We start from the raw sequence: 15,239 nt of genomic DNA on the forward strand, positions 1-15,239 counted from the left end.
GGCAGTGAAAGTGCGGAGTCCTAACCACTGGACTGCAAGGGAATTCCCGGAAACTGGACAGTAAGCTGACTTGAAAGCCCACAGCTTTAACCACCATATACACTGGCCCACTGAACAGTGGTTTGGGAACCAGTGAGTAGATTTTTTGGGTCCCTTCTGCCCCAGTTACTGACAGCTGCATCTTTGGTCAAGAGTCCCTGGGCATGACGTCAAAGAGGGAAACAGTCATCTTGAAGGTAGCACAGAGCGATGGAGAGCCAGGGCTCTGAGGCCAGACGGCTGGTTCGGATCCCAGCTCTGCCACTTACGGCCTGTGTGGCCTCGGGTGAGGGATTTTCCTCCTCAGAGCTTCAGTTTCCTAACCTGTAAGATGGCTGCGAGCATTAGCAGAAAGTCTGGCGCGTGCCAAGTGCTTAACAAACAGGAGCTCTTGCTGTTGTCGCCTTCCCCAGCCGATTCTGTGGACTGTCTACCTGCCATTCCCATACGCTCAGAAGTGAAAGTCTCCCTTCTGCCTTCTGAAGTCCAACCACACCCACCTGGGGGCTCTGGAACAAACTCCTTCCCAGTGATCTGAGATCCGTCAGCATCTAAATTACCCTGAGCGCTCAGTAAAGGAACACAGATTCCTGGGCCCCATCTCAGCTCCTCTGAAGCAGAGTCCTCTTTGAGGTGGGGTCCAGGAAGCTGCATTTTACCAAGCTGCCACGGATGACGCTGACGTGAGAAAAAGTTTACGAAGCCCATTTCACTTATTTCGTTTTTGAATTGTTCTTAAAAATTAAAGCGGTATGAAAGGGCATCCCTGTCCCCGTCTCCGCCCCCCAGTCACACCCACCAGGAGCACCCACAGCTGCCAGGTTTTTACATATTCTTACAGAAATAGCCTATGCACATACGTAAAGATGATTTAAAATAGAAATAAAAGGAATATTACACTTAACTCCAGATCCCATCTTGCTTTTTTTTATTCTTCCCAATTAACGACATTTCTCACCAGAGAGTTCGGCATTTCTGAACTCTCAGCACAAAGAGCCTCACTGCATTTTCTTTATAAACAACCCGTCACTGTTCCATCACGTGGATGACCTGGGATCTACTCAGCCAGTCCCCTGCGGCTGGATATTGAGGTTTCTTCTAGTGTTTTGCTTGACCAACAACGCTGCCCTCAGCTACGTGCGGGAGACAGCTGAGGGCGGATGCCCCTGGTTTGCAGACCACTTTTCCTCTCTGCCTCCTTGTCCTTGATTCCTGACAGCCTAGTTTCTGGGGGCCATGGGGACTCCTTTCTTATCTCTACTACTCACTGACTTGTGGGGTTTCAAGTTCCCTTCTCAGGGAGGAGTTTCTACCCCCTCGCCCTTCAGACGTCTAAGTCCAACTGAAGAGGACAAAAGCATCCCAGATCGCCTTCCCCGTCAGGCAGCGAGAGACGGCAAGAGAACATCCCTTCTGAGCCTGTGCAAGCACCCAAGGTCATGACAACACACCTCACTGGGGGCTCTGGAGTGTCCTCCCGGCGACCTGGCCCCACCTGGTAACTGCCCAGCCTGGCAGTGCAGGGCTCACTTGAGAACCCCAGCCTTGTGGCCTGGGGGGTGTGAGGACGATCCCCTGTATTCTGCCAGGTGTCTGAAGAACATGGGGTCCAGACACACGCCATACAGAGCCTGGCTGGAGGCAGGGAGAACCCTCTGCTCATCCTGGTGTGTTTCCCCTCAGAGCTTATCGTGACATTTGAGCCAGGAGGCCAGGGTTGCAGCAAGATGCTGGAGGGACCCCAGCGCTGGGGTTATCAGCTCTGCAAATGAGGCCAGCCAGACGCCTCTGCACTTGAAGAACAACAAAACCCACGCAAGTCCCAACCCACACCCGCCTCTGTAAACAGGAGATCCTGTTTCGGTGGCCGCCTTGTAAAGGGAGCCAGATGATAGTTTTTCTCCTAAATAGGGCAGGGAGCGGAGCCACCCTCCTGGCCCCATCTCCCCAGAGCTGGAGAAGGGAGCCTGCAGACATTTCCTTTTGCTTCAGCTGGTCCCTACCTGTTGGTCCAAGGATGCCTTTGTAGCCTTTGGTGCTCCCAAGTTTTGAAGGTAGGGTATTTCGTGTGTGTGTGTGTGTGTGTGTGTGTGTGTGTGTGTGTGATGTGCGTGTGATGTGCGTGTGGTGCGTGTGTGTGTGTGCTCGCCTGTGGGGTTACCTCAGCTTGACTTGTCCCTGCAGAGCTCAGAGCAGGTGTGGCCAGGCCTCGGCTCTGTGCAGGGGTGGAGGAGGCCCCGGAAGAGGGCTGGGAAGAGGGGACGCCTGGGGCCTGACCGGAGTCCCGAGGCCGGTGGGCTGGGGTGTGAGTGGCTAAGTCCTTGGTTGCAGCAGGGTTTAAGCCTGCCCAGAACCAGCCCCCACCAAGGTCAGAGCAAAAAGACTCAAGAAGATGGGGCTGGTACAGCCAGAACGCACACGCCCACAGCTCTCAATCGCTTTCAGAGGCAGCTGAGGATCTGGACACGGAAGCTGGACTGAGTTTTGCTCGCCACTCAGTAGCCGTACAACTCTGCACAAGACACTGGGCCACTCTGGGCGTCAGTCTTCTCACTGGTAAATCGGGGATCATACCAGCCCTGCGAGGTCATGTATATAAGCACTCAGTGTCACCTCATCTCGTGCCTCTCTCGTGGCTCGCTCAGCTCCAGCCACATGACCCTCTTTCTGCTCCATCAACAAGCCAAGGGCCTCTGTCCTCACCTTTGTGATGGCTACTCCCTGCCCGCAAGGCCCCTCCCCTGGCTCCTTCGTGTCTCCAGGCCTTCCCCGAGCCCTTACCCGATGTCGGGTCACACCCTATGTGTGATCCTCACACACAGGATCTCACAGCTGGTGTCTTCAGAGTGCCTCCTACAGGCCAAGTCCTGTTCCGTGTGCTCTATAGGCCTTACCTCCCCCGACCTCACAACCACCTGTAGGGAAAGATCTATTCTTGTCCCTATTTTACAAATGAGGAAACAGGCAGAGAGTGGTGAGGCCACTTGCCCAGGGTCACAGTTAATAGGAGGAGGAGCTTGGAGTCAAACGTAGGCAAGATCCCTGCAGAGCCTGCCTTCCCACTACGCTCAGCTGCCTCCCCCTTTGGCTATATGAACCATCTCACTTGCTTACTTGTTTACTGCTTGTTTCCCCCGATCCATTTAGCAGGGCTGTGAGGGCCCAGGCCTTGACTCTCCTCTGTGCAGCTGTGTTTCCGACACTTGGAATGTAGTGATTCTAGCGGCCATAGCTCACGGGCCCAGCCACTCCGCGGCATGTGGGATCTTCCCGGACTGGGGCATGAACCGTGTCCCCTGCATCGGCAGGCGGACTCTCAACCACTGTGCCACCAGGGAAGCCCAAGGATAGTTGTTTTTAGAAGAATTCCAGGGGCGTCCCTGGCAGTCCAGTGGTTAAGACTCTGGGCTTCCAACGCAGGGGGCACAGGTTCGATCCCTGGTCGGGGAACTAAGATCCCGCATATCACGGGACGGCCAAAAAATAAAATAAAGATTAAAAAAAAAAAAGGGAAGAATTCCAGCCAATAAATAACACAGGAATGACAGAAATGAGGACATCACTTCAATGTGACCTGTAATGACACAGGGGATCCAGGCAATGATCACGAATGACTGCTGAGAGCTGAAGGGAAACGTATGGTCAAGGGTCAGGTTGCCACCATCTGAACCCTCTGAGCGCCCTTGGTATCACTCACACAGGGACAACCAGACATTTGATGCCTCCTAATGTATGCACACCTGGGAAGTGCCGTTACCAAAAGAAATTCAACCAGAATCTGATCAAGCTTCTATGCTGAACTTCAGTTTATAGGAAATACACATGCTAGAAAAACAGGTTAAAGGACACCAGAGGGGTGGTGTCCAAGCAGCTAAAGCCAGGACGTGGGAAACTCTAAAGGACAAGTGACCCGGTTTCCTCCCAAAGTAAGCTGTAAGAAAAAAATAAGAGGGAGGGGAAACTTACAGATTAGAAAAGCCTGAAGAGGCACATCAACCAAATGCCACAGGAGGAGCCTGAGTAACAAAACAACTGTTTTTAAAAAAATCTCTCTCTGATACAAAAGAAGTTAAAGATAGACTGGGCAGTTGAGGCTGACTTTCTGCTAAATTTTTTAAGTGTAATAATAATTTTTTAAAGGTCCTGACTGGGTAGAGATACATTCCAAGGAGTTGGGATTGCTTCAAATAATCCAAGGTGGGGAGGTATGGAATTAAAAAAAAACCCAAAAACTTGGACTTCCCCGGTGGCACAGTGGATACAACTCCGTGCTCCCAATGCAGGGGGCCCAGGTTCAATTCCTGGTCAGGGAACTAGATCCCACATGCATGCTGTAACTAAGAGTTTGCATGCCACAACTGAGGAGCCGGCAAACCACAACTAAAGAGCCTGTGTGCTGCAACTAAGGAGCTGATGAGCTGCAACTAAGGAGCCCGCCTGCTGCAACTAACACCCAGCGCAACCAAATAAATAAATATTTAAAAAGCAAACAAAAAACAAAACAAGAACTGGCCACATGTTGATAAATGTTGAAAAAAGGGGCTCAGCATACTTTTCATATGTTTGAAATGTTCCATTAAAACAAAAGAAAACAAAATGAAAAGAAACAAACACTGCACTGGCTTCCTAGTGAACAAAACCCAAGCTCATCACCGTGTCCAGAAAGGCCCCCCAGTCTGTCCGTCTCTCCCATCTCGCAGCCTTGCTCTCTGTGCTCCAGCCACACCGGCCTCCCTGTGCTTCAGGAATACACCACACACACTGACACTTTGGAGACCCTGTCCTGGCTTGTTCCTGTCTCGGACCCGCTAGCCCGGAAAACTACATGGTGGCCTCCACCCGGGAGCCTTCCCTGACCACCCCGTAAGCCACTCTCCCGCCACGCTGCAAACCCTTCAACGACCCCACTTTCTCTTCTCAGACCTCATCACTGCCAGGTCCTGTATTATACAGCTATTTGATGATTGCCTGTCCTTCCCTCAGGACACAAACTCCAAGGGAACTTTATTTCGTTCATCGCTGTATCCTGAGCACTTCAAATGGAGCGTGCACACAGTAAGGGCTCAATACATATGTGCTGAACAAATGAGTGAAGTGCCATGTGCCCTCAGTCAAGGACTTTTAACGCTGTGTGTGACCAAGGAGGTCGCCCGCCTCACAGGGCTGTTGTGGAGGCTGGATGGGACAGCACACACGTGGAGAGCTTCGACTGCGACTGGCTTGCAGGAGGGGTTCCACAGATATTAGCTCTGACCCCGTCACCACTATCACTTTTCCTACCGAGGGAGGGCTTCAAGTGCCAGCACCTGGGGAGCTGCCGACCTTTCAGGGTGGACAGACTTACCTCCGAGGTGTGCCGTCGTCGAAAGGCGGGATGATGACCACCTTGACGGTGACGGAGGTGCGCAGCAGGTCGATCATCTGGTCGTGGGTCAGCGTGACCACGGCCACCTTGCAGATCTCCACCAGGCGGCTGCCCTGCCGGAGGCCGGCCTGCCAGGCAAACCCGTAGTCCTCCACCTCGGCCACGGTCCCGTCGTACTTCACGTGGAAGCCCAGCTGCCCGAGCCCGTTCCGCCGCAGGGTCATGTCCACCGTCTCCCAGCCATTGGTCATCACCTGCAGGCAACACGTGGGGTCTAGCCTCACAAGCTGCTCGGGGTCAGCTCTTGTGGGAGATTCCTGGTCAGATTCTGCCCTTTGAGGCCAAAGACCCTGCTGACCCCCGTCTACCCTCCCAGGTGATGTCGGGGTACAGGAGTGCAAACACCCACCTAGTCCCAGCCCGGGGTTCCTGACTTGTGGAGAAACGTGGATACCTCACACAGAGGTGGCGGTCATGAGCTGTGATCTCCAAATGCCCTCCCCCCACCCCCCGCCCCACTGGTGGTGGTCTCTGGGACTTGTTCTGGCCAATGAAGTGTGGAATGGAAATGGCATACTGTCTGGGCTGGGGCATTTCACTGCCAATTCAAGACCCTTTGCAGGCCTTTCCCCTCAGCCACAGCCTCTAGGATTATTCCGGAGAGTGGTTGTTTGGTCAGCTAGGGTCCCGAAGTTAGAATAACGTGGAGCACAGGCACCAGCTGAACCTAAGATGGATTCGTGGCGGGAGTGACATAAACTTTTGTTATCTGAAGCCACTAATAATGCATCCTGACCAATATGGTGACTGTGACCAGAGTAAAAGCCAGAGAGGCAACAGACCAGAGATCCTGCGACCTTTTCTAGGTTGGGGGCTTGGGCCATATTTTTTACTTCATGACATCATTCTTAGAGGTACAAACCCCTTCCCAATCTCCTTCCCAGACCGTCCCCCATCCTGGAGCCGACCAGACCACACAGGGCCATGCCTCCAATTTACTCCCTGCTTCATTTGTATGAGACTTTTGTCATGATTACCATAGATATGAGAAGCCACTGAACAGAACCCCTGGTTCTTCAGCAGGTCCTGAGGGATTCCCTCCTCTTCCTGGGACAAAAAGATTAACTTAACAAGCCGTAGCTGTTAAAAAAGTTACATCAGGATTTGTCTGCCCTATCCTAAAACTGCATTAAGGAAAGCGTTCGTGTAATGGTTCACGTTTCCTGTGAGAAGTCATTCCCTGGCTAGAAGGCTACCTGATGTACCTATTAGAGTAGCACAGTAATTAAGAATTTTATGTCACAAGCCACGCTATGCATTCACACATTTACGCACATATCCATATATACAAAAATATTCCTTGCAATCCACACTGACATTCCCGAGTGTGGGTAGCGAGAAATGAGTTTGGATGGCAAAAGACTTGCCTGAAAATGTAAACACATTTGTTCCTGGTCTGGACAGTGAGAATTTGGAAGTGAGGAAACATGTAACACTGGAACAAAGCTCCACGAAACCAAGTCCTTCCCCACTGGGATCCACTTGGATACGTTTCAATCTTTTCTACGCTATCTTTGAGAATTGTTGATTGAGACCCAGTAATTGATTTCATAACCCAACTTGTTTACGTGACAATAAGGAGTTACTGTTAATTTTTTATGTATGATAATGACAAAATAGTTATTTTTACAGAGTCCATATGTTCTAGAGATAAATGTTGAGATGTTTACTGATGAAATGATAGGATGTCTAGGATTTGTTTCAAAAGAATCAGGGGAAGAGAAGGGAGGGAAGGGAAAATCAAGACAGGCCACGGGCTGATAACTATGGAAACTGGTGATGGAGCTACAAATTCACTAGGTGAGTCTCTTTACTTTTCCGTATGTTTGAAAATTTCCACGATTAATAAGTTTAAAAAAGTTGGTTGGAAAGGAGTCTACTGTTCAGTGCCTCAAAAGAGAAAGTTGTGGGCGGCTCCATCCTAGACCACTACTTCTGCTTTGGGAGTCAAAATTCCTCTTCCCTTTGAAGCCGTCACCCTTGTGTCCAAAGAATTTGGCTGTGGGTGATTCACAGGAGAGTCCTGTGTGTCCGTGCCTGTGCCCGATTAGGCAGCACCAGCCCTGGGAGTCCCGGGCTGTTCCGAGAGCCAGCCCCCCGCAGAGGCCCCGACGGCTCAGGCACTGCTGTGCAGGAGGACTGCTAAGTGCCTTCTACTCTCCATCCTCCCCTTCTTCCTTTGAGTAATGAGACCCCCCTGCCCACCGCAAATCAAGAGTTTTGATGGGGGCATGGCCACCTGGTTAGGGACCACATTTCTCAGCTTCCCTTGCAGCTGGGTGTGGACATGTCTTGGTTTTGGGCAGTGATGGCACAGTGTGTTTAAAAATAAAATTGCTTGTCCTCCACGCTCACACTTTCTCCCTTCCTGCAGACAGGAACATGGATATGGAGTGACTCCACGTTGACCATGCTGAAAAGTACAATATCGAAGGGAAAGAAGGAGCCACAGGTGGAAGGGACGTGAGTCCCTGAGCTGTCTCTGCCAGCTTTGAGCAGCCTGAGCGCTAACTACAAAAAAAATAAACTCCCATCTTATTTCAGCCACTGGATTTCTCAGTCTCTCTCTCTCTTTCTTTTAGCAGCTCAGCCTGCAACTACCCAGTATGGCTGCTTTGGGTCATTCTGGATGGGGGAGAGAGCCAGTAGGGGAACTCGGGCTGCTCTGGCTTAGTGTCCTGAAACTTCTGTGCCATTTGCTTTTGTTTACAATCCGGAGGCAGCCCCACCCAAAGAAGAACACCATTCCCGATGTTCACAAGCTTCCAGAGAGGCTCCATGGCACACGGAACACCTTATGAGACCAAACACACAGTGAGTTCAGAGGAACCTCTGCTGTGTCATGCGGCCACCCTGCCCCCTTTAAAGCTAATTTTCTTGGGGACCGATCTTTGTGTGCCAGGCATTGGTTAAGTCCTTTCAATGCCCAATTTCTCTAACATCTCACTTATGACGTACATACAATAATTTGCTTGTTTTACAGCTGGAGAATCTGAGGCATGTCAGTGGCCCAAGGTCATAAAGCAGATCTGACTCCTTAACTCTATCTTTTAGCCCCTGTGCTGCTTCCCCTGCCTTTTTTTTTTTTTTTCTCTTTTATTTATTTTCCCCCTCATTCTTCACCAGGATGATTCCTACTTACTACTCTAGTTTCAGTTTAAGTCATTTCCTCAGGGAAGCCTCGCTCTACCCCAGGCCAAGGCTCACAAGCTGGGGTGCTTGGTGGGTAATGGGAGATGCAGGCTGGTGACAACCATGGTCAAATGGTGCACTCACACCCTGTGTAAAGGGGGCACCCAACACCCTGCTTCAGCTGACTCCTGACCAGTATAAACATAGGCCCTGGATAGCCAGATCCCCCAGTTTTTCAAGAGAAGCCAGAAAGCTAGGTTCATACGAAATCCTCGGAAAGTTAAGCACTGGTAACTAATTAAATATGTCTGGGGGCTGCATCCCATCTGTGGGTTTGAGACCGCCCACCATGACAGGCTGCCCTGGCATCCTCAACACTCTGCCTTTTAGCCTCTTGGCACTTGTGATTCCTGTTCAGTGTCTGCCTCGGATGGGAGCCTGGGCCCACCATGGTCACTGCTGAGTCCCAGCACTGCCTGGCCCAGGGCCCGGCACATAATAAAACCTGTCGACTTAACAAAGGATGTCTGAATCCCAGCTGTGCCAGGGGAGGGTGTGGACCCCTCACCCTGGAGGACTTCATAAAGAAAGACTCACCTTGTGAGCCATTTAAGATGGCCCTGTCGCTTCACAGAAGATGGCTTATGTCATCACTTCCTGGCTGCCCGGTTTCTCAGCGGGCTTTGGGGCATTGAGATTGTGAGGGGGGCTGTGGAAATGTGCTCTAAAAGCACTGCACCAACAGTAGGCACGGGGGTGGGCGTGGGACAGAAAGGATGTGGGTAAACCACGTAGCCTGGCACAGTGCCTGGCACGGTCACTGCTCAAGAAACGCAAGCTGCCGTCAGGATTTTGGGAGGAAGACCTCTCATGTTTAAGAACCCAGGCCCTTCACTCTCTCTGGGCCCTGGGCAAGTCCCTTTACCTCTCTGGACCTCAGCTTCCTCATCTGTGAATCGGGGGTGATAACAGTATCTCCCTCACTGGGCTTTTGGGAAGAAGAAATGCAAGGTTGTGCAAGGCTGCAAGCAGTCAGACAGTCGGCCCCCCATGAATGGCCACTTTTGCTATTACTACAGGGTAGCACGCAGGCGACTATTCAGTCCACGGTCACTGAGTGCCTGCTGCACACCAGACGCTGGCCTAGGTGCTGAGGACACAGCGGCAAACAACAAATACGTAAACATACACGTCAGGTGGTGGTAGGGGCTATCGAGAAAATTAAAGCGGGGAAAGTGGGTGGAATACGCTCAGGGCCGAGTTGGGGAGGGGAGTTTGCAATTTTGGATAATGAGGCCTCACTGACAGGTGACATCTGACTAAAGGCATATACAAGGGGAGGGAGCCATGTGGGGATGAGGGAGTGTTCCAGCAAGAGGGCACGGTCAGTGCAAAGGCCCTGAGGCTGGATGCCTGATGAGCACACTCGGGAAACAGCAGAGGTCTGTGTGCCTGGAGCAGAGAGAGCAAGGGGGGCCAAGACCAGAGAGGCTGACAGAGAGGCCACGCAGGGCCTCAGGGGCCACCGTAAGGAATTGGGCCTTTACCCAGAGTGAGCTGAGGGGTTTGAGCAGAGCAGTGACATGATCGGATCCCTCTGACGACCTTACTGAGAAGAGAACACAGGGAAGCAAGTGTTGATGCAAAGGAGACCAGCGAGGAGGCTACCGGATAGGCCAGGAGGGGCTATGGAAGGGGGAGAAGTAGTGTAGCCTGCCTACTGGAGATGGAGCTGACAGATTGGATGTGGGTGTGAGAGAAAGAGGAGTGAGGCTGATGCTGAGGCCTCTGATCCCACAAATAAGTGATGGGCTTGTCCTCTGCTGACACAGGAGAACCCTGGGAGGCATGGGGATAGGAAACTAGGAGCTTGCTCTTAAATCAGATTTTTTTTTTTCTTTTGCGGTACATAGGCCCCTCACCGCTGTGGCCTCTCCAGCTGCGGAGCACAGGCTCCGGACGCACAGGCTCAGCGGCCATGGCTCACGGGCCCAGCCGCTCCGCGGCATGTGGGATCTTCCCGGACCGGGGCACGAACCCGTGTCCCCTGCATCGGCAGGCGGACTCTCAACTACTGCACCACCTGGGAAGCCCGGAGCTTGCTCTTAGACATGTTAAGTTTCAAGGTCGAGTGGAGACACCGGGCAAGCAGTTATCAGCCTCAAGTCTGGGCACAAACAGGTTTTGGAGTCAGAAAAATCTGGATTCAGATCCCAGTCTGCCACCTACTGTATGACCTTCTGTGAGTATCTATACCTCTCTGAACCTTGCATTTCTCATCTGTCAAGTGGGGATAAAAACAGTGCCTACATTCCACGGGGTGGGTGAAGAACTGTGAGGTCATGCACGTAAATGGCTCATTAGCACAGAGTCAGGGTTCAGTCATCTCATTCAACTAACCAACTAATCAGCATTTACTGACCACCTACTACGTGCCAGCTCTGATCTGTGCATATGAGATAAGCAAGTGAGCAAAACAGTCAGAGGCCCTCGTTCACGGACCTCACATCCTAATGGGAAATCTACACACAAGCTACTGTGGTAGTCTAAGGCGGGGCATGAATTTTGGAGTCAGGGAAGCTGAGAGCAGGGCTTTACCAATCCAACTGAACTCAAAGGGCAAGTGCAAAGGCCTAGAAGGGTGAGGACAGCCAGCTGTCACAGTGGCCTCTGGAGGTCACGGTCTCCCAAGTCAGGCCAGCTTGCCTGGGCCACATAACTCATTCAATCCTTAAAACTTTTACATGATGTAGGATGATTACTGTTCCCATTTTTCAGATGGGGAAACTGAGTCACCCAGCAGTTAAGTAACAGGGTGAGGTTACACAGCTGGTAAGTGGCAGTGCCGGGAGTTGAAGCCAGGCCTTCCGATTCAAGAACCTGTGTTAACTCTCGTGATACACTGCCTTCTCTATTCCACGCGTGACATGCCATTCTGCTAAACCCACTGAGAGCCAATCACCGACCACAGCATTCCTTCACACGGGGCTCAGATGTGGCCTTAGTACTTCTTAGCCCAATGCTTCAAACGGCCATTACCAACTAAGTTGTCATGTGACTTGAAACCAATCTGCTACCCTTGGTTTGGCAACGGTCTGAGCCTGAGCTACCGAGAGCTTAGGGTTAAGATTTTTATCCAGACTGTGAGTCTTTGTTTTTTAACAGGAGATGTTAAACCACTCACGTTTATTGTGATTACTGATGTGGAATTATTCCTGCCATATAATTTTCTGTTTGTTTTGTTTCTTTTATTATGCTTTTGTATACTCCCCACCGCAACATCCTGTTTCTGTCCTATATTTTAACAGTCTGGAAACCTTTCATTCTGTTTTAATTCTTCTGGAAAGTATCCTTACATTTTGAACACGAGTTTAAACTTATCTTTCCTATCAACATCTTCAGTGAGTAAATATGCCTTTTGTCCTCCCAAGGTGATGGCACGGAGAGCCTCGGACACCTTCCCCAGAAAGAACCCAGGCTGTGGGACCCACTAGACCCCTGGTGTGTAAGTGACAATTCTGATTCTCTTGGGGCCGATGAGTGTCCTGGCCTAACTGACTGGGCTCAGGGAGGCATTTTGGTGGTTCCTAAGGCCTCTGCCAGACCACAGAACTGCAGCACCCTTGAGAAGCTCTCTCCCTTACCTTCAGCCTCTGGACAATTTCCCTTATGTCCTCCACAGAACCCTCAGAGGCCTTTAGGAAGATGTGGTCCCCTCGCCCGTAGAAGATTTTGAGCGTCGAGGAGTCTGGGGTCCAGCCGATGACATCCCCGCAGTAGCAGTTGAACACCACCTCCTTGGTGCGTAGATCCAGGAGCACCACAAACTCGTTGGAAATTCCCAAAATGCAGTCGATTTCTACCCCCTGGGCGAAGTCCTCAGCCGCCACCCTCCAGGCGATGGCCCCAGCGCTGTGCTGCTCAGCGCCTGCCCGGGCTTTTGTCTTCTCCTTCTTCTTGGAGGTCAGGGAGATGAGGTTGAACTTGCCGGTGGAGTCAATGGGTGTGTTGGAGACACAGTTTTCAGCCAGGTCCTTGAGGTACTCCTGGCGGGTCCTGGTGGCCATGGTGTGGAACTTGTCGGACTTGTGCGCGGCATTCTCAGCATTAATCACCTTGGCCAGCAAGAAGTCTCTGAAGACATCAGATTTGCGGAATGTGGTTCCACTGGGGATGGGGGGTCCGAAAGGAGGAGCGTCTTTGGATCGGGTCACAGCCATACTGAGGAGGGAGAAATTATTTAGATGGTAGAAAGACAGGCACTTGAGAGTTCCTTTAGAAAGACAATACATGACCAGAAGGAGGAGTTTCCTTTCTAAGAACGGAAGTCTACGTCTAACTAGTAAGTTGTCAGCCGACTAGACTGGAAACTGGAGAAAGTCTTAGGGCACATGCATGCATTTTTACTTCCTATACAACAGATGTTAGAACATCCACTGATATTCAAAGGATAATTTTCCTAGCATTGTTCAACTTCAGTTAATCTTGTTTTACATACATACAGGCTTGCGGTAAATTATAGTTTGGCAAAAACTCACCCTTTCCTCTCTACCTTTGTGGGCAGGTACATCCCCACCCCACTGAGCCTGAGCCTGGTCATGTGACTTGATGTGGACAATGGCTTTCGAGCAAAGGCACAAATGTGTGTGCGGGCCAGGCCTGCCTCCTATGCACCTGCCCTCGCCATGACGTGAACATGCCCCGGGGCCTACTGGTCCAGGAGGATGAGGACACCTGGAGCACACCTGCAGCCAGGGCCAGCCAGACCTCAGCTGACCTGCAGATGTGTGAGCCAAGAAGAAATGATAATGTTTGTGAGCCACTGGGCTTTGGGGTGGTTTGTTAAGGAGCATTATTGTAGGAACACCTGAATGGCATGGAACGTTCTGTGATTTACTCCTTTCAGACACTTGTGTAAGACTAACACACTTTGTAAATCATCTCTACAAAGGCTGTTCTGAAAATTCATTGTATGGGGAAATTAGGATGGGGCTCTTCCTACTTCAGTGTTGACTGAGATGCTATTATGATCGAAATCAGATAGCAACTGAGTGAGAAAGTAAAAAGGAAATGATCTAAAACCTGTTCCCCCAAATAACCTTCTCACCCACTACGCAAATTAGAGAGGGAGGATCTCATTGGGAGGAAAATCTTTGGAGAAAGTGGCCCCATGAATAGGGGCTGTCCCTAGGTGACCCTTATATTTAGGAGGAGACTTGGGTCTGCTCCTGCCTGGGAGATCTAGAAGGTGGGCAGGGAGCCCCCGCAGAGCCCAGAGAGCACGCAGCCAGCTGTGACCAGAGCCCCAGTGACATTTCCCTGTCTCTCGTTTTCTCCTTGTGCTCCAACCCTGGACAGGTCAGAAACTGGCAGTGAGCAGGCCTGGGGGAGGGGAAGTGCAAGGCAGAGAAACAGAGGACAGGGAAGCAGGCTCCCCATCCACCGAGGTTCCCAGGCAGAGGCAATCCTGAGCTGGGAGGCAGGAGATTTGCTGATAAGTCAAGTTTAGACTTGATGAACCTCGTGTGTGACATTCGAGACTCAGTGGCTGGCTACAAGTTAGACGATTTCTAGTATTAGGCAGAAAGGCTATAGCACCTGCCAGAGTGAACACCCAGGGTGCAGGGGAAGATAACTCTCAAGGAAAGACATTTAAAGGGGCTCCAGAGACACCATGAGTTGTGCTGTTTACATAATGACGATTAAAAAACAGTATGAGGTGCTGAAAATGAGGTTTTTCTTAGAGAGTACTGCATTCACCTTCTATAAAAATGTCAGCTTGTGATTACGGTGTTGGGAGAGATTTCATACCATAAGACAGTTTTTAAAATAATGAGATTCTTGATTAAAACCTGTTTTGTGAAACCCAATCACAATGAAAGGCTTGTTCAGGTTTCGACACCCAAGCCCCCACCCAACTTGACAAGAGGACAGGGTGACATTCATGCATTTGTTTGACCAGCGCTTCTGGGACGCGCCCCCTCTTGGGCCCTGGGGATTTAGTGTTCTGGGAAGGCCGCTGTGAGGAAGAGAAGTTACACTGGGATCTGCCGCTGAGTAGGAGACAGAGGAAGAGCTAAGGGAAGGGCCGTGCAGGCAGTGGGCATGGGAGGAACAAGGCCCGACAGGAAAGAGCACGTGCAGGGCGAGGTGAGGCCGGGGTGCCCGGAGCCCAGGCAGTGAAGGGGGGAAGGCTGATGAGGTCACCAGGGACCAGGCCAGGCAGGGCCTTGATGGCGAGTTAGCGCTTTTCATCCCGAAACAAGCAACCATTTTACCATCTGGGCTGGCTATTCACCACCTGTGCCCCCAGACGCAGCCTCTGCCATTTTCTGCCCTGGAAGGTGGGTTTCTACAGGCTGTGCGACCTTCACTGGGTTCCCCTGGCCAGGCTACGGGAAGGTGAGAGGAGAGAGGGTGGAGTATTTATTTCCCTTCACTGCCTCCCTGCTGGGCTCGGACGGCGGCAGTGGCTGTAGTCCTGGGCCCTTTACTCAACAGCCACAGCTTCTGCTGTGCAGCCCCTCTCCCAAAGCCGTAGTTCTCCCTAGTTTCCAGAAACTTCTCCCATCCCCTTCTGACCTCATCCCTGGGGGTGGGGTAATGGCTCCCTGCTGTTGCTGGTCCCTGGATGTCTCATTTT

At 51.4% G+C, this 15,239-nt stretch overlaps 1 protein-coding gene across 1 annotated transcript in view; it reads right to left on the reverse strand.

The window, feature by feature from the left end:
- The window catches only part of SIPA1L3 (signal induced proliferation associated 1 like 3), a 94,863-nt gene that overhangs the window by 55,939 nt on the left and 23,685 nt on the right, over positions 1–15,239 (reverse strand). The window contains exons 7-8 of the mRNA XM_065898587.1: positions 12,241–12,817; positions 5,384–5,658 (exon numbers count right to left, since the gene is read on the reverse strand). Coding sequence (XP_065754659.1) covers positions 5,384–5,658; positions 12,241–12,817 — 852 coding nt within the window. The remainder of the gene's footprint in view (positions 1–5,383; positions 5,659–12,240; positions 12,818–15,239) is intronic.

Source organism: Phocoena phocoena, chromosome 20 (genome assembly GCF_963924675.1).
Source record: "Phocoena phocoena chromosome 20, mPhoPho1.1, whole genome shotgun sequence".
Lineage (NCBI taxonomy): Eukaryota > Metazoa > Chordata > Mammalia > Artiodactyla > Phocoenidae > Phocoena > Phocoena phocoena.